This window comes from Ovis aries, chromosome 7 (assembly GCF_016772045.2).
Source record: "Ovis aries strain OAR_USU_Benz2616 breed Rambouillet chromosome 7, ARS-UI_Ramb_v3.0, whole genome shotgun sequence".
Classification (NCBI taxonomy): domain Eukaryota; kingdom Metazoa; phylum Chordata; class Mammalia; order Artiodactyla; family Bovidae; genus Ovis; species Ovis aries.
The window spans coordinates 19,776,898-19,799,399 of record NC_056060.1 but is presented as its reverse complement, the minus strand read 5'-3'; the positions used below and the strand labels follow the sequence as shown (position 1 = coordinate 19,799,399).

Below are 22,502 nucleotides of genomic sequence, written 5' to 3'. Positions count from 1 at the left end.
GCCAATCAAAATTTCTACTCTAAGAGCTTAAAATTTATATAGTCTATCTTAAGGTTCCTCATGTTTTCAGTTCGTGTAGGTTTAAAAAAATTCCCTTAAAGTCTTAGGAATTCTTTTAATAATATTTAGCTGGAAAACAGAGTGGGGGAAAAGGGAGTAAAGTACAGGCAGAAGTCGGTGACTGGACAGGTGCTCAGTAAGAAATCAGGTGACACTGAAGATGGTACTATCAGTCTGGCTAATGGAACATGTGAGGAACAATCTGATTGTATTCTAGCATCCCCACCAATCAGAAAACGTTGATCACCAAGCTGACCAGACAAATACTCCTTTCCATATCTTGTTTACTGAACTACACAAATTAAGATTACCTGCTTATGCTGAATTAGTCAACTGGGAAGCTCTACACTTGCTCTATCCAAACAACAGCCACCAGCCACATGTGGCTACTCACACTTGAAATGTGGCTAGACTGACTGAGGAAATGAATGCAGGATCTGAAGCAGGACTAAACACAAACTTTATTGTTCTGGCAGAACTAAATTTCACTTTAACCAGTACATTGTATAAATTATTGTATTTAGCAGTGCCATGTGTTCCAGAAATTTTTTAATTATATATGTGGCTTTCATCATGTCCCCACTGGACAGCACTGCTCTGGGAAAATGGTCCTCAACTGGGCATAATTTTGTCTCCTGACAGATATCTGGCAATGTCTAGAAACATTCTTGGTTGTCACAACTTGGGAGTGCTATTGCATCTCATGGGCAGAGGCCAGGGCTGTTACTGTACATTCTACAATGCACAAGATGACTTTGTTATGGAAATAAATCATACAGAACCACTACCACCTCCATCGTCACCACCCAGTTCTCTTACCAGAATACAACTGAGAAAAAAATCCATTACCTAAGGAAGTAAATGGCCCTTCATGGATCACAGCCTTGTTGGGGTGAAGGGGCTTGCATAACTCGATGAAGCTATGAGCCATGCCATGCAGAGCCACACAAGAAGGACAGGTCATGTTGAAGAGTTCTGACAAAACATGGTCCACTGGAGGAGGGAATGACAAACCACTCCAGTATTCCAGCCACAAGAAGCCCATGAACAGGATGATAAGGAACCCCATGAACAGTATGAAAAGGCAATATGACATGACACCAGAAGACAAGCCCCTAGGTCAGAAGGCCTCCAGTATGCTACTGGGGAAGAGCCAAGGGCAATTACTAATAGCTCCAGAAAGAATGAAGCAGCTGGGCCAAAAGGAAACAGCACTCAGTTGTGGATGTGTTTGGTGGTGAAAGTAAAGTACGATGCTGTAAGGAACAATATTACACAGGAATTTGGAACGTTAGGTCCATAAACCTAGGCCAACTGGACATGGTCAAGGAGGACATGTTAAGAGTGAACATCAACATCTTAGAAATCAGTGAACTAACATGGACAGGAATGCGTGAACTTAATTCAGAAGACTATTATACCTACTACTCTGGGCAAGAGTTCCTTAGAAGAAACGGAGTGGCTCTCATAGCCAACAAAACAGTCCAAAATGCAGTGTGTGCATGGGAATTCACTTCAGTTGTGTCCAACTCTTTGTGACACTATGAACCAGAATCCACCAGGCTCCTTTGTCCATGGGATTCTCCAGGCAAGAATACTAGAGTGGGTTGCCGTTTCCTTCTCCAAGGGATCTTCCTGACTCAGGGATAGAACCTGTGTCTCTTATGTCTCCTGCATTGGCTGATGGTTTCTTTACCACTAGCACCACCTGGGACTTGCCTGAAATCTCAGAAATGATAGAATGATCTCAGCTCATTTCCAACAGAAATCATTCAACATCACAGTAATCAAAGCCTACGCCCCAACCACTAATGCTGAGGACGCTGAAACTGACCAGTTCTGTGAAGATCTACTAGATCTAAGGCCTTCTAGAACTAACACCAAAAGAGATGTCCTTTTCATCACAGGGGATTGGAATGCAGAAGTAGGAAGTCAAGAGATACACAGAGTAATAGGCATGTTTGGTCTTGGAGTACAAAATGAAGCAGAGCAAAGGCTAACAGAGTTGTGTTAAGAGAACACACTGGTCATGGCAACACATCCTCATCCAACAACACAACAGACGACTCTACACATGGATATCACCAGATAGTCATTACTGAAATTCAGACTGATTATATTCTTTGCAGCCGAAGATGGAGAAGCTCTATACAGCCAGCAAACACAAGACCGGACTGACTGTGGCTCAACTCATGAGCTCCTTATTGCAAAATTCAGACTTAAATTGAAGAAGGTTGGGAAAACCACTAGGCCATTCAGGTATGACCTAAATCAACTCTCTTGTGATTATACAGCAGAGGTGAAGAATAGAGTCAAGGGATTAGATCCAGTAGACAGACTGCCAGAAGAACTATGGATGGAAGGTCGTAACACTGTACAGGAGGCAGTGACCAAAACTATCCCCAAGGGGGGAAAAATGCAAGAAGGCAAAGTGGCTGTCTGAGGAGATTTTACAAATAGCTGAGAAAATAAAAGAGGTGAAAGGCAAGGAAAAAAGGAAAGATGTATCCAATTGCATGCAGAGTTCCAGAAAATAATAAGTAGAGATAAGGCCGCCTTCAATGAACTATGCACAGAAATAGAGGAAAACAACAGAATGAGAAAGACTAGAGATCTCTGCAAGAAAAGTGGAGATATCAAGGGACTATTTCATGCAACAATATGCACAATAAAGGACAGAAATGGTAAGGATCTAACAAAAGCAGAAGAGATTAAGAAGAAATGGCAAGAATACACAGAAGAACTGTACAAAAAAGATCTTAACGACTTGAATAAACATGATGGTGTGGCCACTCACCTGGAGCCAGACATCCTGGAATGTGAAGTCAAGTGGGCCTTAGGAAACATTAGTATGAACACAGTTAGTGGAAGTGATGGAATTCCAGCTAAGCTATCTAAAATCTAAAGTACTGCACTCAACAGATCAGCAAATTTGGAAAACTCAGCAGTGGCCACAGGACTTTGGGATTTCTTCACTCCAATCCCAAAGAAAGGCAATGCTAAAGAATGTTCAAACTACCATACAATTGTGCTTATTTCACATCCTAGCAAGGTTATGCTCTAAATCCTTCAATCTAGGCTTCAACAATACATGAACTGAGAAATTCCAGACATACAACCTGGATTTAGAAAAGGCAGAGAAACCAGAGGATCAAATTGCCAACATTCGTTGGATCATAGAGAAAGCAAGGGAATTCCAGAAAAACATCTACTTCTGCTTCACTGACTATGCTAAAGCCTTTGACTGTGTGGACCACAAGAAACTGTGGGAAATTCTTAAATAGATAGGAATATCACCATACCTGTCTTCAGAGAAACCTGTATGCAGGTCAAGAAGCAATAGTTAGAACTGGACATGGAACAATGAACTGGTTGAAAATTGAGAAAAGAGTATGTTAAGGTTGCATATTGTCAACCTCCTTATACAACTTCTCTGCTGAGTACATCATGCAAAATGGTGGGCTGCATGAATCACAAGCTGGCATCAAGACTGCCAGGAGAAATATCAACAACCTCAGATATGCAGATGATACCACCTAATGGGAGAAAGTGAAGAGGAACTAAAGAGCATCTTGAAAAAGGTGAGAGGAGAGTGAAAAAGCTGGCCTGAAACTCAACATTCAGAAAACTAAGATCATGGAATCAGGTCTCATTACTTCATGGCAAATAGGGGGAAAAGTAGAAGTAGTGACAGATTTTATTTCCTTGGGCTCCAAAATCACTGCTGATGGTGACTGTAGCCATGAAATTAGAAGACACTTGCTTCCTGGAAGACATTTATCTATGACAACCCTAGATAGCATATTAAAAAGCAGAGATGTCACTTTGTTGATGAAGGTCCGTATAGTCAAAAGTTATGGTTTTTCTAGTAGTCATGTACGAATGTGAGAGCTGGGACCATAAAGAAGGCAGAGAGTTGAAGAATTGATGCTTTTGAATTGTGGTGCCGAAGAAGCTTCTTGAGAGTTCCTTGGACAGCAAGGAGATCAAAACACTCAATGCTAAAGGAAATCAACCCTGAATGTTCACTGGAAGGACTGATGATGAAGCTCTAATACTCTGGCCACATGATGTGAAGAGCCAACTTACTGGAAAAAAAAAAAACCCTGATGCTGGGAAAGACTGAAGAAAAAAGGAGATGGGGGCAGGAGAGGATGAGAGGGCTAGATAGCATCACCAACTCAATGGACAACAATCTAAGCAAACTCCAGGAGATAGTGAAGAACAGGGGAGCCTGGCATGCTGCAGTTCATGGGGTTGCAGAGTCGGACATGACTTAGCAACTGAACAACAGCAACAAAAGGAAGTAATGACAGTGTTTGGGAGGGAAAATAGGGTGGTCAATGTCAACAGAAAAGCCTTATGTGTAAGATGAAAAATTTGAGGTCACAGAAGGAAGCTGGTACGATTCTAAAAGTCAAAAACAAAAAAATGAGGAATACATTTTCTTTTACTGTGTAAAGGAAAAAACTATCATCGACAAAATGTATATGCGAGTAAGTTAGACATCTCAGGTAGTTAGCATTAGAAACTCTAGGAACAATTTAAGGAAGGAAATCCTAAGGGCCTTAAGCTAAGAAGAACCAATGGAAAAATTATCCCTTAATATCTTAAAAGCATTCTTTGAACATCCTAATCATATACAGCATATAAACATATTTCAAGAATGATAAATAAGCATCATGATGTGTTTAAATAAAAATAAAAGAGATAACCTTTTTAAAATTAATCAGTAGTCTCAAATAAGATTAGACGAAGTCACAAGCCAAGGCTGAAAAAGGCTTTTAGGCAGACAGAGTTACCTTTCTGTGTCAACTGTCTCCTCATTTTTCATCCATCTAATGGCTGGAGTAGGAAGTCCTGAAGCAACACACGGCAACACTGCACTCTGACCAATGACTCTGACTAAGGAAGAAGGCTGTTTCAAAAACACCAAGCTTGATGTGGCACCAGGATCTGAGAAAAAAATTAAAACAAAAGAAAACGGTTAAGAGTCTGTGTGGCTTTATACAACGAAATAGTTTAAGCAAAAATTCAGGAAAATTCCATTTAAATTAGCAAGCATTTCTTAATAATTCCCGTGTACAAAACTTTGTCTGAGGCTCTCTGGGAGGCTTAAACATGTTTAAGTGATAGCTCTTGCTTTCAGTGTCCTTACTGGTCACCTGAGTGAGATCTGACTTGACCTCCCTTCATTTTAAAAGATAACATAAGGAAAATACTTCATAAGTGGTACAAATAGGAAAAAGACTGAGCAAGCTCAGGACCTTAGCATCCTCATCAATCAGAGATATCATAAGAGGTTTCCGTTCTTTTCCTTTCCTATACCTGTGTGCTACTTCTAAAAATCTTTGAGCTTCATCTATTTAATTTGCTTATTGAGATAGTTACTCTTTTAATTTTTACAATGGTGCAACTATCAAGCTACCACTATATGTGTGTTCACACTTTACAGAATCACCCTCTTCTAGGCATATGAAAAGGTCACTCCTGGGGTAGAAGATCTATTAGATGGGGGTGATATTTCTAGTTTGTTTTTTTTTAATTGGAAGATAATGGTTTCATAACATTGTGTTGGTGTTTGCCACACATTAACATGAACAAGCCATAGGTATACCCATGTCCCCAGCCTCTTGAATCTTCCTCCCAACTCCCACCCTTCTAGGTATCATAGAGCACCAGCCTAAGCTCCCAGCATCAGAAAGCAATTTCCCACTGGCTATCTGTTTTACATATGGTAACGTATATGTTTCCATGCTACTGTCTGAATTCATCCCACTCTCTCCTTCCCCTACTCTGTCCAGAAGTCTGTTCTCTATGTCTGCATCTCCACTGCTGCCCTGAAAACAGGTTCATCAGTACCATCTTTCTACTGTTAAGTTTTGAGAAGAAAGACTGTTCTCAGGCAGAGATGAGATTCTTTGCTCCAAACTCTTAGGAAAACATGTTCTATAACCATTGTGACAACCACCAGAGCTGGCTTTAAACTTGTGTAACTAATCAATGACAGTTCTGTAGTCATGCTAACAAATACTGTATAATAGTTCAGCATAACTCTCTTCAGTGAACATGCTTTGAAAGCCAAACAATGAGTTTATCCAATGCCTCTAAAAGTTATTAGCCATTCAGTGGTGGAATGCCTTGCTTCTAAGGCTGACATTGTTCTCATCTCTGTAACCAATGATAAAACATGTTTCTGTTACTGACATCAACCCATCCCAGTCTCCTAACCAACACACTAAGAACAATGTCTTTCAAAAAATTTTACAGGAGACTGTTGGTTTAGTCACTGTCATGTCTGACTCTTGTGGCCCCATGGACTGTAGCCTGCCAGGCTCCTCTGCCTATGGGATCCTCTAGGCAAGAATATTGGAGTTGGTTGCCATTTCCTTCTCCACAGGATCTTCCCGACCCAGTCTCCTAACCAAGAACAATGTCTTTCAAAAAATTTCATAGGATATTAGCAGTCTGCATTATTCAAGATGACTATGCTTTACAATCATAGCTCTCCCTTAGGTAAACAAAACAATCTGTATTTTTTGTTTCAGACATTTCATGGTGGTTCATCTTTTGACACCAAGAATCTTACTTATTTACCTCAACCTGGTCTGGAGGATTTGTGATTGATACAGATTCAGAGAAAAAATATCACCTCTGTCTGCCATGAAATAAGACCTCTTCTATATAAAAGCAAGTCAGAAAGTAGGTTGGAAGACATTGCTATAGAGCAATAGTTCTTTCTTTTCCTACCTTGAACTAGGACTTCCCTGGTGGCTCAGACAGTAAAGCATCTGCTTATAATGCGGGAGACCAGGATTCAATCCCTGGGTCGGGAAGATCCTCTAGAGAAGGAAATGGCAACGCATTCCAGTACTCTTGCCTGGAAAATCCCATGGACGGAGGAGCCTGGTAGGCTACATATAGTCCATAGGGTCGCAAAGAGTCGGACACGACTGAGCGACTTCACTTTCAGTTTCAAATTTTTATTGAAACAAACAAATCTGTATATTTATTGGCTTCTGTGTACCAATCACCATTCTCGGCAGCAGACAAAATTCCCTGCCCTAGTTGAGCTTACATATTAATAAGGGGAGAGAGACAACAAATAAGAGATATAGTGTGTCAGATGGTGATATATTCTCAAGTAAAATGCAGGGGGAGAAAGCACTGGGGCAGAAATGGAAGACTGTTGTCTTAAACAGTGGTCAAGGAAGGCTTCACTGATAAATGGTATCTGAGCAGAGAGGTAAGGCAGAGAGTCAAGCAGAGCTATCTGAAGGAAGAGGATCCAGGCAGAGAAATGGTAAGCAGAAAGACCCCGAAGCAAGAGCATGTTTGCAGTTGTCTAAAAACATCAGGTGGCCACAGTCACACAGTGAGGGAGAGATGGGGATGAGATGTAAGAGAGATGGGGAGGGAAGTGGCTTTAGGATTATACAAAACCTTACAGTCCAAGGGCTTTTAACATTTACTCTGAGATGGGAAACTATTAGGAGGCTTTGAGCAAACATGTGACATGTGGTTTGAGTGTCTCAAGAGTGGTTGCTCATAATGTTGGCCTCCCTTTGCAAGCCAATCCATGGGCTAAAAAAAAGTGTATACAATCATTATATATATATAAACTGCCCAAACAAGGTAGGAATGGTCCAATTATATTCATAAACTAGATTTGAAATATAAGAAATATGAAATACAGCAGTTAGAACAGAAGGTAAAAGGTCATGAAACACCAAGAAGTTACAGGGACTATGATGAGCCACAAGTGAGAGGACGTCATGAGAAAACAGAAGTTACACATTTGAGAAAAGACACACAAAACAGATTATGAGGAAAGCCAGTAAGGGCAGCAAGGATGAGAACCCAGAAAAAGAAGGAAAGACAGAGAGAAGAGCTAGGCTGACATAAAATGAGGGAGCATTATGAAGACCTCTGACTCACCAGTATCTCTAGAGCTGCTACATTAACAATTACTATTCTGCCCATCCCTTATATGAACTAGCCTTAGTAAGTCTGTGATTCTTATAACTAAAAAGATTTAACTTCACAAGGAGGTATGAGAACTATAAAAAGTATATTACTGGAGGAGACAGAAAAGAAAAAGGTAGACAAGAGGTTTGACAAAAGACGGAAAGAAAAAGACAGAGGTTTGACAAAAGACACAGAACTAATGTTTGTTTTCCAAGAATGCCATAGATACTGACTGTACCTTACTGCTTCGTAAATATTTACTGACCAATCTATTCACCAGAGACGATCTTTCTGGTATATTTTCTTCTTCTCTCTCCCTGCAAGAAACTGAAATTCTTTACGCTGGCATTAATATATCATACCACACCTGTAACCGTGTTTATTTAAAAAAATTCTAACAGGACAATTTTTACCCATTAACAAATATAAAACCATCAATCCTGATAATGAATTAATACCTGGAAGAACTTTTAATTCAGCTTCCTCACTATACTTTGGTGGCCCACCACTTTCAACCATGCATCGATAGAGTCCCCCATCTCCTTCAGTTGCGTTGCTGATAACTAGCATTCCGCTTGGAAGTTTGATTACTCTATCATCCAGAAGAAGAGGCTGTTTGTTCTGTTCCCACCTCACAAATGGGACCAAATCTGCATTAACTTCACAATTCAGAACTGCACTGTTCCCAATGTAAACTGAAGAAGGCTCTGGCTGGCTGGCAAATCTTGGAAGACCTAGACAATAAAGAAAAAGAAAAAAATAAAATGTAGTTAAATATTACTTTAGTCACGGAACTAGGAACAAGTTAGCCTGTTTGGCCACAAGTATAGTGGAACCAGGTTTAAAAAGAAGGTCTGTGGGTCAGGAAACTGGCTACATACAGGGATACAGATCAAGTAAATAATGTACTAGGAATAACTGGAGTCAGATTCCTCATAGTTGAATAAACAAGGTACAAATATATATATATACATTTCACCTATAGTTATTACAAATATGTACACACACACACACACACACACATATATCCTAGCCCTGTCCAGAAAGAGCCCAGAATCAATCTTACTCCAGTAACAATGAATACATATGGTGACCTGATCATGATTACTAAAATACAATTCTCTACCTCAAGGAACTAATGCTTCTTGGATAAATGGCTGATTCTAGGACTATTCTAGGAAATATGAGTCTGGAACATCTTGTGACAGAAAGTAAGTAAGTACCCAAAGACTAAAATGGACATAGCCAAAGGACACAGAAGTCAGATCAAAAGGAGTTCCCTCTGGCTAACTCTGGGATAATGATAATTAATGCAGCAAAGAAGGAAGAATGGATGCTAAAACTAGTAAGTGAAAGTTGGATGAGGACTAGGGATGTTTATAGAGTATCAAATTATATCTTCTCCAAATACTTAAAAGTACAAAATATTTATTAACTTTAGAGTAGAGAGACATAGTACAGACAATCTTAACCAAGTAATAAAAGTTAACACTACCAGTAACGAAACAAAACACCACATGCTTTCTGATACGATGCACTAAAAATACACCATCACTTCTGTGACATTCCTCCCCAAAATGCAAAACCTGAATCCATTCATGGAGGAAAACTAGAAAATCCAAAATAAGACAAGGATGAACTGAATAATGGTTTGAGATGGTAAAAATCTAAAGAGAGAATGACTAAGGACTAAACTTGCAATCCAGGACTGGAAAGGACGAGGGATGATGGGGCAGAGTTTTTACTTTTGTTTTTTCTGCTATTAAGAACATTATTGAGATAACCAGTGAAATCTGAACTGTACCTATCAATTAAATGATAGTATTTTTTATTAAGGTTATTTTCCTAATATTGATGGATATTTACTAAGGTTCTTGTTTTTAGGAAATATAAACAAAAGAATTCAGGTTGGTGACATTTGCAAATTACTCTGAACGAGTCAGAAAAAAAATTATGTGGGTATGCACATATTAGCGGAGAAGGCAACAGCACCCCACTCCAGTACTCTTGCGCGGAAAATCCCATGGTCGGAGGAGCCTGGTGGGCAGCAGTCCATGGGGTTGCTAAGAGTCAAACACGACTGAGTGACTTCACTTTCACTTTTCACTTTCATGCACTGGAGAAGGAGATGGCAACCCACTGCAGTGTTCTTGCCTGGAGAATCCCAGGGACGGGAGAGCCTGGTGGGCTGCCGTCTATGGGGTCGCACAGAGTCGGACACGACTGAAGTGACTTAGCAGCAGCAGCACATATTAGATGATAAGGCAAATGTGGTAAAATGTTAACAATCGGGTAATAAGAGTGAAGAATACATGAGATTTCTTGGTTTCATTCTTGCAACAATTCCACAAATTAGTAATTATTTCAAAATAAAATATTAACCAAAAAAAACAGTCATAAATACTCTGTAGATGCCACAGAATGTAATGGTTAGGAACAGATATAGAGAACAAATGAGTGGTTATAGGAGGCAAGTATGGGGGTGACACAAGGGAGGGGGAGGTACAAACTACTGAGTGTAAGACAGGCTCAAGGACGTACTGCACAACACGGGAGCACAGACAATAATTTTTATAAAAACTGTAAATGGAAGTGAAAGTGCAAGGCACTCAGTTGGGTCTGACTCTTTGCGACTCCATGGACTCTACAGTCCATAGAATTCTCCAGGCCAGAATACCAGAGTGGGTAGCCTTTCCCTTCTCCAGGGGATCTTCCCAACCTAGGGATCGAACCCAGGTCTCCAGCATTGCAGGTGGACTCTTTAACAGCTGAGCCACAAGGGAAGCCCAAGAATACCGGAGTGGGTAGCCTATCCCTTCTCCAGCAGATCTTCCTGACGCAGGAACTGAACCGGGGTCTCCTGCATTGCAGGTGGGTTCTTTACCAACTCAGCTTATCAGGGAAAGTAACCTCTAAAAATTATATAAAAATGAGGCCAGAACCTCTCTTGGCTTGGTCCACCTCTTCCTTAAGGTGTTCTTTCCATTCTTTCTTCAATAAACTTGTTTTTGCCAAGGGGAAAAAAAAATTGTATAAAAAAAAAATTAAGTGACTTTAAAATGCTCAGGCTGCAACAAAATGTTTCTTTAAAGGCTAACAAATTAAATTATGAGAAACATAATTTTCAGTTTTTCCTGTTCTATGATGGTCAATTACTCCATATGGATAGAATACTCTTAAAAGTGTCTAACCCTGCTACAATTTTTTATCTTTTTATTTCAAGAGGACTTTTGAAGTAAAAAATAAACATATAATTAGCCAAATATCTACTTTTCAGAAATTAGAAAATTTGAATAATTAACAAAGATAAACACAGAAACTAATAAAACAGGAAAAAGGAATCAAATAAAACCAAGGACCAGTTAGTTCTATTTTTAAAAAGTCAAAATATTCTCCCTCCTGTGCTCTCATGAAAATGAGTAGTTTTTAAAAATACAAACCCACAACAACATATGTGGAGTTGGCAGACAAGAGATTTCAAAAAGTTTCTGGATAGGGAAAGCAGATGGAGAAACTCGTAACTGACATATCAAGGCAGAAAATGCTGCGGCTTCCTGTGCTCACAAGTGGGAGACCAGTTTGTCCTACTGCCTCTGGAGGACTGCAGAAGGAGAGTGGGAGTGAGATATGAGGTTGACACGATGGGATTAACAGTGTCTGTATTTAGACTACCCAGTCATCCCACCTTCGGGCACAAAATACCCACAGCTAGAGTACTGCCCAGACAGTCAAAGAAAACATTTCTGGTGTGGAGAGATGAGACAGCCCAGGGAAAATGACCTCTCACATTTAATTCTATGAGCTATCAACTTAGCAGGTTTTCAAAAGTTCCTCTTCTTTATTTGACTTGGCCAGCCAGAGTCAGTTTCTATTGCTTGCAAACAAAGAACTCTAATCAATAATCTTTTGAAATGGCAGCAGCATTCTTTTTTTTTTTTTTTTTGGCAGCATCTAAAAAAAGTTTAATTGAGCTACAATTTATATACCTTAAAAGGTACCATTTAAAGTACACAATTCAATTTTCTGGAAGAGTTTGAGTAGGATAGGTGTTAGCTCTTCTCGAAATTTTTGGTAGAATTCAGCTGTGAAGCCATCTGGACCTGGGCTTTTGTTTGCTGGAAGATTTCTGATTACAGTATCAATTTCCGTGCTTGTGATGGGTCTGTTAAGGTTTTCTATTTCTTCCTGGTTCAGTTTTGGAAAATTGTACTTTTCTAAGAATTTGTCCATTTCTTCCATGTTGTCCATTTTATTGGCATACAACTGCTGATAGTAGTCTCTTATGATCCTTTGTATTTCTGTGTTGTCTGTTGTGATCTCTCCATTTTCATTTCTAATTTTATTTATTTGATTTTTCTCTCTTTGCTTCTTGATGAGTCTGGCTAATGGTTTGTCAATTTTATTTATCCTTTCAAAGAACCAGCTTTTGGCTTTGTTGATTTTTGCTATGGTAGAACTACCTTATGACCCAGCAATCCCACTTCTGGGCATACACACCGAGGAAACCAGAATTGAAAGAGACACATGTACCCCAATGTTCATCGCAGCACTGTTTATAATAGCCAGGACATGGAAACAACCTAGATGTCCATCAGCAGATGAATGGATAAGAAAGCTGTGGTACATATACACAATGGAGTATTACTCAGCCGTTAAAAAGAATTCATTTGAATCAGTTCTGATGAGATGGATGAAACTGGAGCCGATTATACAGAGTGAAGTAAGCCAGAAAGAAAAACACCAATACAGTATACTAACACATATATATGGAATTTAGGAAGATGGCAATGACGACCCTGTATGCAAGACAGGGAAAGAGACACAGATGTGTATAACGGACTTTTGGACTCAGAGGGAGAGGGAGAGGGTGGGATGATTTGGGAGAATGACATTCTAACATGTATACTATCATGTGAATTGAATCGCCAGTCTATGTCTGACGCAGGATGCAGCATGCTTGGGGCTGGTGCATGGGGATGACCCAGAAAGATGTTATGGGGAGGGAGGTGGGAGGGGGGTTCATGTTTGGGAATGCATGTAAGAATTAAAGATTTTAAAATTTAAAAAATAAAAAACTAAAAATAAAAAAAAATAAAAAATAAAAAAAAATAAAGTACACAATTCAATTGTTTTTAGTATATGCCCAGTTTTGCAACTATCACTATAATCTAATTTTAAAACACTTTCATCATCCCCAAAGAAACTTTCTATTCACTTGCAGTCATTCCCATTTCTTACACTCACCCCTTTCCCACCCACTCCATGCCCTTATTCCTCCCATCTTCAGTCCTAGAAAACCACAAATCTACCTTTTGTTTGGTTCTACGTATTTGCCTGTTCTGGACATTTCATATACATGAAGTCATATGATACGTGGTCTTCTGTGAGTGACTTATTTCACTTACCACACTGCTTTTAAGGTTTATTCATGTTACTATATACAGTGGCTGACTTTATTTTGGGGGGCTCCAAAATCACTGCAGATGGTGATTGCAGCCATGAAATTAAAAGACATTTGCTCCTTGGAAGGAAAGTTAGGACCAACCTGGACAGCATATTAAAAAGCAGAGACATTACTTTATAAACAAAGGTCCATCTAGTCAAGGCTATGGTTTTCCCAGTGGTCATGTATGGATGTGAGAGTTGGACTATAAAGAAAGCTGAGCACTGAAGAATTGATGCTTTTGAACTGTGGTGTTGGAGAAGACTCTTGAGAGTCCGTTGGACTGCAAGGAGATCCAACCAGTCCATCCTAAAGGAGATCAGTCCTGGGTGTTCATTGAAAGGACTGATGTTGAAGCTGAAACTCCAATATTTGGCCACCTGATGTGAACAGCTGACTCATTTGAAAAGACCCTGATGCTGGGAAAGATTGAGGGCAGGAGGAGAAGGGGACAATAGAGGATGAGATGGTTAGATGACATCACTGACTCAATGGACATGGGTTTGGGTGAACTCCGGGAGTTGGTGATAGACAGGGAGGCCTGGCGTGCTGTGGTTCATGGGATTGCAAAGAGTCGGACATGACTGAGCAACTGAACTGAACTGGATACGTGTGTGTGTGTGTGTGTGTGTGTGTGTGTGTGTGTGTGTGTGTGTGTGTGTGTGTGTGTGTGTGTGTGTGTGTGTGTGTGTGTGTGTGTGTGTGTGTGTGTGTGTGTGTGTGTGTGTGTGTGTGTGTGTGTATCAGCACTTCATTCCTCCTTATTGCTGAATAATATTCCATGTATGAATATACTACATTGTAGTTATCCATTCATCACTTGATAGACATGTAAGCTGTTTCCACTTTCTGACTATTACAAAAAATGCTGCTATGAACATTCATGTACAAACTTCTATGTGGACATATCTTTTCATGTCTCCTAATGCACAGGAGCAGAACTGCTCAGTCATATGGTAATTCTATAGTTAATACTCTGAGAAACTGCCAAACAGTTCAGTGCTATCTTTTTAAATGACATATACACACAGAGTATACCCTATGATCCAGCTATTAGTAGAATTACAAATTCTAACAGTCTATTCTATAGACATAAAGATTAACAAAAGTTTGTTCACTATGTTACAGTATTCGACAAAAAGGGAATGTTTAGATAAAGCCCAATATATACAAATACAAGGGATGCTATGCAACTATTAAAAAGAACTTCTATTCATCGCTTAGCTTAGATACTATTTCCTCCTGATATCCAGACCAAAAGCATATTAAACTCTCCTACAGAATCCTATTGGCAGCAAAAGAATTTTGGTTTTGTATTAAAATAACCTGTTTACTTAAATATTAAGTCAAAAATGCCAGTCTAGGTTTGATGCAGGATACAGGATGCTTGGGGCTGGTGTACTGGGATGACCCAGAGAGATGGTATGGGGAGGGAGATGGGAGGGGGGTTCAGGATTGGGATAAAATTTTAAAAAAACATGCTTCCTAAAGGATATGAAAGCTAAAAGGAGGCATGAACCAGAGGAGAAGGAGGAGAAGAAAAGGTAGAGGATAGGATTAATAGGCAGTGAGGAAGCCATAAGCAAAGGCCAGAGGCAGAGGAGGAAAGGGAAGCGAATCCGCTAGAGCCTAAAAGTGGTGAGGGTGGTGAGGTGGTAGGGAGCAGGGACAGAAGCAGGGTGGAGTGCTAAGAGATGAAGCTGGAGAAGTGGAGGCCAGCTCATGAAAGGACTCAAGAAGCCTGTTAAAGAGTTCAGCCATTAACTTGATGCAGTTTACATTAGAGTCACTGAAGGGTGAGAAAGAGTCCTCTGACCACAGAGTGGAGATGGGGTAAGAGAAGGGGAAAAATAAGATGCCAGGTAGTTACTAGGCTGTGCCGAGGGATGACCAGGAGTAGCCTCAGGAAGGAGCCTGTGAATCAAGTACAGAGAAATTAGGAAGCAGAATTCAGTGGATTTGGTGACTGGACGTGGGGGACAGCTGAGAGGAATGAGTCAAGGTTAAAAGCCCAGTTCAAGAACTTGAGTTACAGAGGCAGTCAGTCATAATGCTAACTTATTTATCAACAGTTGGAAAGAGCCTGGCAAAAAAAGATTTTTAAAAGAGAGAAGAAAAAAAGGAAAAGGCAAATTGTCAAGAGGCCTGATTCTTTTTTTTCCCCCAATCCTCAATCTGTGATTATGAAATAATTATAGTGGCTATACATCACACTCAAATTCAACTTTGAGTATTTGGTTCCTAAGAAGAAAAGAGCCGTCATACACTGATTGAATGAGCAAATATTAATACAGCCTGGAGTGAGCAGGGGAGGGGGGACCATGACTCTGGAATGGGAATAAAATAGGAAACTACTGTCTCAGACATACTCTTTTTTCACACGTTCACATTTCACCAAGGTGAGAATATAAGCCAAAGATAAAACAATTTTTGTACAGTGTGACCCTTTACAAGAACTTATTTCATCTGATTCTCAAGTGTAGAAACAATGATCTGAATGTTTGTCCACTACAACTCTTTAGGAAACATAGCTTACTCTTCTTGATCTTTAACTGTTGTTACACTTTCCAACATTCTTCAAATAGGAATGCTCTAAAAGGGAGTGACCTTTTTCTCTTTATAACTTTTCTGCTCTTCATTCATACACACACACACACATATATAGGCATACAAGCATGCGTGCATGCATGCTTCAGTTCAGTCGCTCAGTTGTGTCCGACTCTTTGCGACCCCATGAACCGCAGTACAACAGGCCTCCCTGTCCATCACCAACTCCCGGAGTCCACCCAAACCCGTGTCCATTGTGTTGGTGATACCATCCAACCATCTCATCCTCTGTCGTCCCCTTCTCCTCCTGCCCTCAATCTTTCCCAGCAATGGGGTCTTTCCAAATGGCCACATCAAGTGGCCAAAGTATTGGAGTTTCAGCTTCAGCATCAGTCCTTCTGATGAACACCCAGGACTGATCTCCTTTAGGATGGACTGGTTGGATCTCCTTGCAGTCCAACGGACTCTCAAGAGTCTTCTCCAACACCACAGTTCAAAAGCATCAGTTCTTCTGTGCTCAGCTTTTTTTTATAGTCCAACTCTCACATCCATACATGACCACTGGAAAAACCATAGCCTTGAGCGTGCATGCTTAGTCGTGTCTAACTGTCCGCGACCCCATGGACTACAGGACTGTAGACCACCAGGTTCTTCTGCCCATGGGATTTTACAGGCAAGAATACTGCAGTAGGTTGCTATTTCCTACTCCAGGTGATCTTCCTGACCCAGGGATCCAACCTACATCTCCTGCAATAGCAGGAGGATTCTTTACCACTGAGCCACCTGGGAATCCTATACGTGTTTTTATATATATATGTGTATATATATACACACACACATATATACACACACATACACACATATATACATCCTACAGATTTTAAAAAATCCAATTAAATATTATTTTCCTGATTAAGGCATAAAGAACAAAGTCTCTGGCTATACTACAGGCTTTATAGAATCACACTAAATGATTATGCTGGGTAGGATAAAAGCTCGTAATCAAAGTGGCTCAACTTTCCTACACAACTTTGGTCATTTCCAGGTTAAAAAGATTACAAAACCTGGTTCAGTACTTCTGATAACACCCTGAAACCATTAGAAAGTAAAAAAGTGCTCCAGTTTTCTCCCTACAGAATGAGCAAATCCAAGCATAATCCTATACACAGTATATGCTCAATTGATACTTGTTAAATGAGTGTATTTGCTGTAACCAATTTAATGAAAACTCTAGGATAATACCACTTTTACCAAGATTTACTCTTTATGAAAACCTGAAAATACAAATAAATTATTCAATGAAACTTACCTGCTACTGTGAGCTTGGCTGTTCTGCTGACAATAGTTCCAAGACTCTCAACAGTGGCTACACACTGATAATAACCTTCATCAGGTTTATTGTGTTTGGAATGCACCACACTGCTGATAAACAAAGACCCATCTGGGAGAAGCTGGCGTCGATCATCTGACACTAAGTTTAAAAGAGTTCCATCTTTTTTCCATTCAATTTTTGGAGAAGGCTCAGAATGTGCTGAACAGTTTAATATAACAGAAGAGCCTCTAACTGAGAGTGTATCCACTGGTTCCACCAAAAAATAAAATGGAGTGAATGTCCGAATGCTGGATCCTATAAAAATAATAAAGAAAAAGAACAAAGTTAAACAAAACTTTTCTCTATTATTTCTGTGAGAAAATATAACATGTCCAAAAATTATTTTTAAGTGGCTTCTCCTTTAGGTATGATACAAAAATACAGTCATTTTACTATGAATATTCAATAAATTCATATCCATATCTAATAAATAAAACCTATTTTTATTAGGAAATCAAAACTTGACCCATTTAGGAAAAAGACCTTGCTACGGGAAATAATCCAGCCTTGCTAGATGATATGAATATCTAGTAGACGTTTTATTATAAACCCTAAAATGAGATCTAGAAATATTTAAAATTCTAATATTCAAAAAGTGAAATTTTCTACAGAATGTAAAAGAGGCAGAAAATTGAAATGATTCTTTGGTAATAAGGTATTTCTTCTATGTTTACTGGCTGTATTTCTTTCATAAATTCACTATACAGATACTGTCTCCATTTTTCTAATGGATTATTCATCCTATTGACTAAAACCAATCTTTGGACATAGATAACTGTGTTTTGTAAATGTTCTTTTTTCTACTTTGATTTTTAGTTAATACATTTTAACTACCTAAAAGTAAGCCTGTTGTATTTTAAAAGGTTTTCTTTGTCCTAAGATTATTTTAAAAAATTTAGCTTTGTTTTGTGCTACTACTTTTGTGGTTTCATTGTTTCTTTAAGCAGAAATAAAGCTACTTTCATCTCCATATACATAGTGTGCCTAGAAGGCAACACTATGAAAAGTCTAGGGTATGTTCATATACTGAGATTTAATGATTGTCAAAATGCATATATTTTCTAAATAAAAAACATTCAAGTTTTAAAATGTGTACAGGATGTCCCACTTATATTAAAACATATGTACACATGACTATATATGTCCATGTGCATATATTTAAATATAAATATAGAAGAAGTCTGGAAAAATAAATACTAAACAGTCAACAGAGTTTTCTCTTGGGGAGAGTAGTGGGATTGAGCTGCTGATGGAGAGCGTATGGGGAGAAGGGTTTTCAGTTCATGGATTTCTGTATTATTTACTTTTAAAAATATGAACAATTGCTTATGCATCCTTGTCATCCTTTTAATAACAAATTTTCTGTTGTTGGTGGTGATTAATCCTTTGTTGAGGACAGAGGATTATTTTCCAAAAGATCCACCACCACTGTCTCTAACCACTCTTCCTTTGTCACAGCAGGAGTGTTATCAGACACCCATTTCTCAGCTGACTTTGTAAAAAAACCGTCCTATACTTCTCACCAGGGTTCTGAGTCCCTATCCACTTGTTCGTTTAATTTTAGTTTACTATAACCAGAGTCACCATACACATTATTCTGAAATAGGTTTAATGATCCTATCTGATCTCTTCTATGCTCCCAAGTCTCTGCAAATTTCTCACTTCTTAATGGAATAGCTCTCACTTCTTGATAGACTATTCCTCACTTTTTGATAGAATATTTCACACTTCTTGATGGAATTCCATCTTATGAAAGGAAAATATCCACAAGAGATTCATTTCAGCTGAAATGCCCCTACCCACAAATATCAACAAATCATAACACTCACTGCACACTTTATGTGACCAATAATTATTCTTAAATTGTATCGCACCCAGAGTTAAAAAAAAAAAAAACCACATAGGACATGAATACTGGCAGAAATAAAAAGATATCTAGCCGTCTTATTGCCTAAAGAAGTTCAAAGTTATTGATAGTAGCAGGAATATGAAACAGAAGGATAAGCAAACATTTTTATATACCTACAAATATAAGTACTCTGTACAGTGTTACCCTAGGAAAATTATCTCTTCGCTCTTTATGGACTTCATATTTCTTTTACTCTTTAACATTACTTTTGATCATCCTATTCCATCTAGTCAGTCCTTAATCCCATATTTTACCCTTCCTGATGAAGGAGCTCTCAGAGTTCACTATCACCATAGAGTTCAGGTTCTCTTCTTTCTGGTTCTCAATTTATAATTAAAACATTTAAAAGTCAGTTCAAGCAATTCAACATTCTAAGGGCTCAACCAAATACATTAATGTTATCTATTAAGAACAGGCAACACTCAAGCATTAACAAATGTTTTCTATCCCGTTTTGCTAGACAGCAATCAATGTCCCCTCTCAGCCCTGTACAGCTAACTCCTCCAAAAACTGAATCTGTTAAGTACGCAGAACTCCTTTCCTGGGAATTTCAAATTAGATAAGTGGCTAGTTGTTAATATTACATGGATGATTTTAACTGATAAACACATTGTTTTGAAAAACTTTTACGGTACAGATATATCATTTAAAAAACAAATGTCCACTTATTACCAAAGCTGGATCAGAAATTTTCAACATCATAATATCCTAATACAGAAATTCAATTTGATTGTTCTAATTTACAGCATCTACCTTTCCAATCACGTTTCAAAATGAAAAATATGTGACTTTATTCAATAAAAATTTATTATAGTAACAGCACTTTCCTTTTCTGCAGTCTTAAACCTTCTTCCCTTCTCCCTCCCCTAGCAAAAACAGCCAAGTGGGAAAAAACTTTGGTAAAACGCAGTCAGGTAGACATGGTTGCAAATCCTAGCTCTGAGGGGCTGATTTCTTTCTGTATTCAAAACTTTCTCCCTTATAAAATAATTGCTTCTCCCCTCAGTTCAGTTGCTCAGTTGTGTCCAATTCTTTGCAACCCCATGGACTGCAGCACACCAGGCTTCCCTGTCCATCATCAACTCCTGCAGCCTGCTCAAACTCGTGTCCATTGAGTCGGTGATGCCATCCAACCATCTCCTTTGTCGTCCCCTTCTCCTCCTGCCTTCAATCCTTCCCAGCATCAGAGTCTTTTCCAATGAGTCAGTTCTTCGTGCCTGGTAGCCAAAGTATTGCAGCTTCAGCATCAGTCCTTCCAATGATTATTCAGGACTGATTCCCCTACAAAACAATTTTCTCCCCTATAAAATATGGCTTCCTTTTAAGTAGATTTCTGTGAAGAGTGTAAAAGCATCCACCTCACTGCTTGGCAGGTAAGTGAAGTGAAGTGAAAGTTGCTCAGTTATGTCCGACTCTTTGCAGCCCCATGGACTCTACAGTCTATAGAATTCTCCAGACCACAATACTGGAGTGGGTAGTCTTTCCCTTCTCCAGGGAATCTTCCCAACTCAGGGATTGAACCCAGGTCTCCCACATTGCGGGCAGATTCTTTACTGGATTCTTTACCAGCTGAGCCACAAGGGAAGCCCGAAACTACTGGAGTGGGTAGCCTATCCCTTCTCCAGCAGATCTTCCTTACTTAGGAATCGAACCGGGGTCTCCTGTGTTGTAGGAGGATTCTTTACCAACTGAGCTATCAGAGATGCTCTGCTTGGCACGTAACAGGTCCTCAATTAATAGTAACTATTCATAGTCTAAAAGCCTACACTATTTTCCCCCAAACTGCTAACATCTAGCAACTCTGTGTTCACCAGTCACATTTTAGAAATTGTTATGCATAAAATATGGACTTTTTTATTTTTAATCACATTTTTACAATTATGTATAAAATAACATGAAGAGCTCTTAAAACTCAAGTTTGGTCATCTTTCTTCTCTGCCTAATCTTTCAACAGCTCCCTATTACAGCTAATATAAAATCCAAATTCATTACCAAGGCATTCAAAAAGTCTATAGAATCTGCTTCCTGTTTTTTTGCAACCTAATCTTATATCACACTCTAACTCAGTAAACTCGGGCCACATAATTTAGTTTCCTGAACAAGCCATTTTCTCTCCCATACTAAAGTCTTTGCACTTGCTCTCCCCTCTGCCTGAACACTTGCTCCACAACCACTCATATCACAGGTCTAGCTTCTCATTCTTCATGTTTCAACCCAACTGTCACTTCTACAGAGGCCTTCCCTGACAACTCTCTCTGAAAAAGTCTTTTATCCTGCCCTGTATGTGCTCTTCTCAGGAATTAACTTTGTTTTTAAGGCCTATCTTCCCAACTAGAAGGCTAGACTACAGAAGAGTATTAAAATGACCTCTGGTTTGTCAGTGCTTCTTGCCCTTTGTACCTTGGTTTGCTTTGTGTTTTGTTTGTATCCTTTTCAGAACTCTACAGGTTTGAAGGGTGGGTGTGCCAAGATGAAATTAAATATTAGTGATCCTTAGTGACTTTGCATAACATCAGATTTCCACTGTTTAAGATCAGCCTCATTCTTAAAAATTTTATATTCAGATGATTTCAAATCTGTCCTTTGTAAAATGTTTTATTATCACTTTTCAAAGTGTCATAAATAAAGAACATTAATATTTCATAACTTTCTATGTGATCAGCAAGAAGACTAGGTACAATCTGATAACCTGCAAACAATATCACCAATGCTTTGAACAACTACCTGAAAATCCTCTAATTCTTAGGAAAGGTATATTAATAATAGTTAACATGCCAACAATATTAGCAATACTTGTATTTCAGCTCAAAATTAAGGGAAAATCTGAATTTTTCATTCTGCTAGATGAGAAAGATATAAAAATTTTTATACTGAATAGAACTTTTATTAACTATATAAATCTTCATGTTTAGTTATCTAAACATCTTATAAGCAACTTTTTGTTATTTGTGGCCAGAAGACTGTCCTAGAGTAACACATCTCACCCAAAACCTGATCCAAGGTCTTCTAAATTTCTTAAACAAGAATTTTTTAGTTCCATTTTTGTATATTATACAAGAAAATATAAGCTCAATGATATATAATACAATGCAAATATTAACACTGAGGTGTAACCCAAAGATCTGAACGGTGACAGTTTTATCAATACACTGTAATTCTATACTACTTTGTTAAATGTTTCACACTTTTCTACCATGACTAAT

The 22,502-nt window shown here is 38.8% G+C and overlaps 1 protein-coding gene across 15 annotated transcripts in view; it reads right to left on the bottom strand.

Moving 5' to 3' along the window:
- The window catches only part of NEO1 (neogenin 1), a 235,864-nt gene that overhangs the window by 149,491 nt on the left and 63,871 nt on the right, over window positions 1-22,502 (bottom strand). For all 15 annotated transcript variants that reach the window (XM_027971564.2, XM_027971570.2, XM_027971572.2 and 12 more), the window contains exons 2-4: window positions 17,328-17,645; window positions 8,487-8,762; window positions 4,863-5,016 (exon numbers count right to left, since the gene is read on the bottom strand). In XM_027971564.2, coding sequence (XP_027827365.1) covers window positions 4,863-5,016; window positions 8,487-8,762; window positions 17,328-17,645 — 748 coding nt within the window. The remainder of the gene's footprint in view (window positions 1-4,862; window positions 5,017-8,486; window positions 8,763-17,327; window positions 17,646-22,502) is intronic.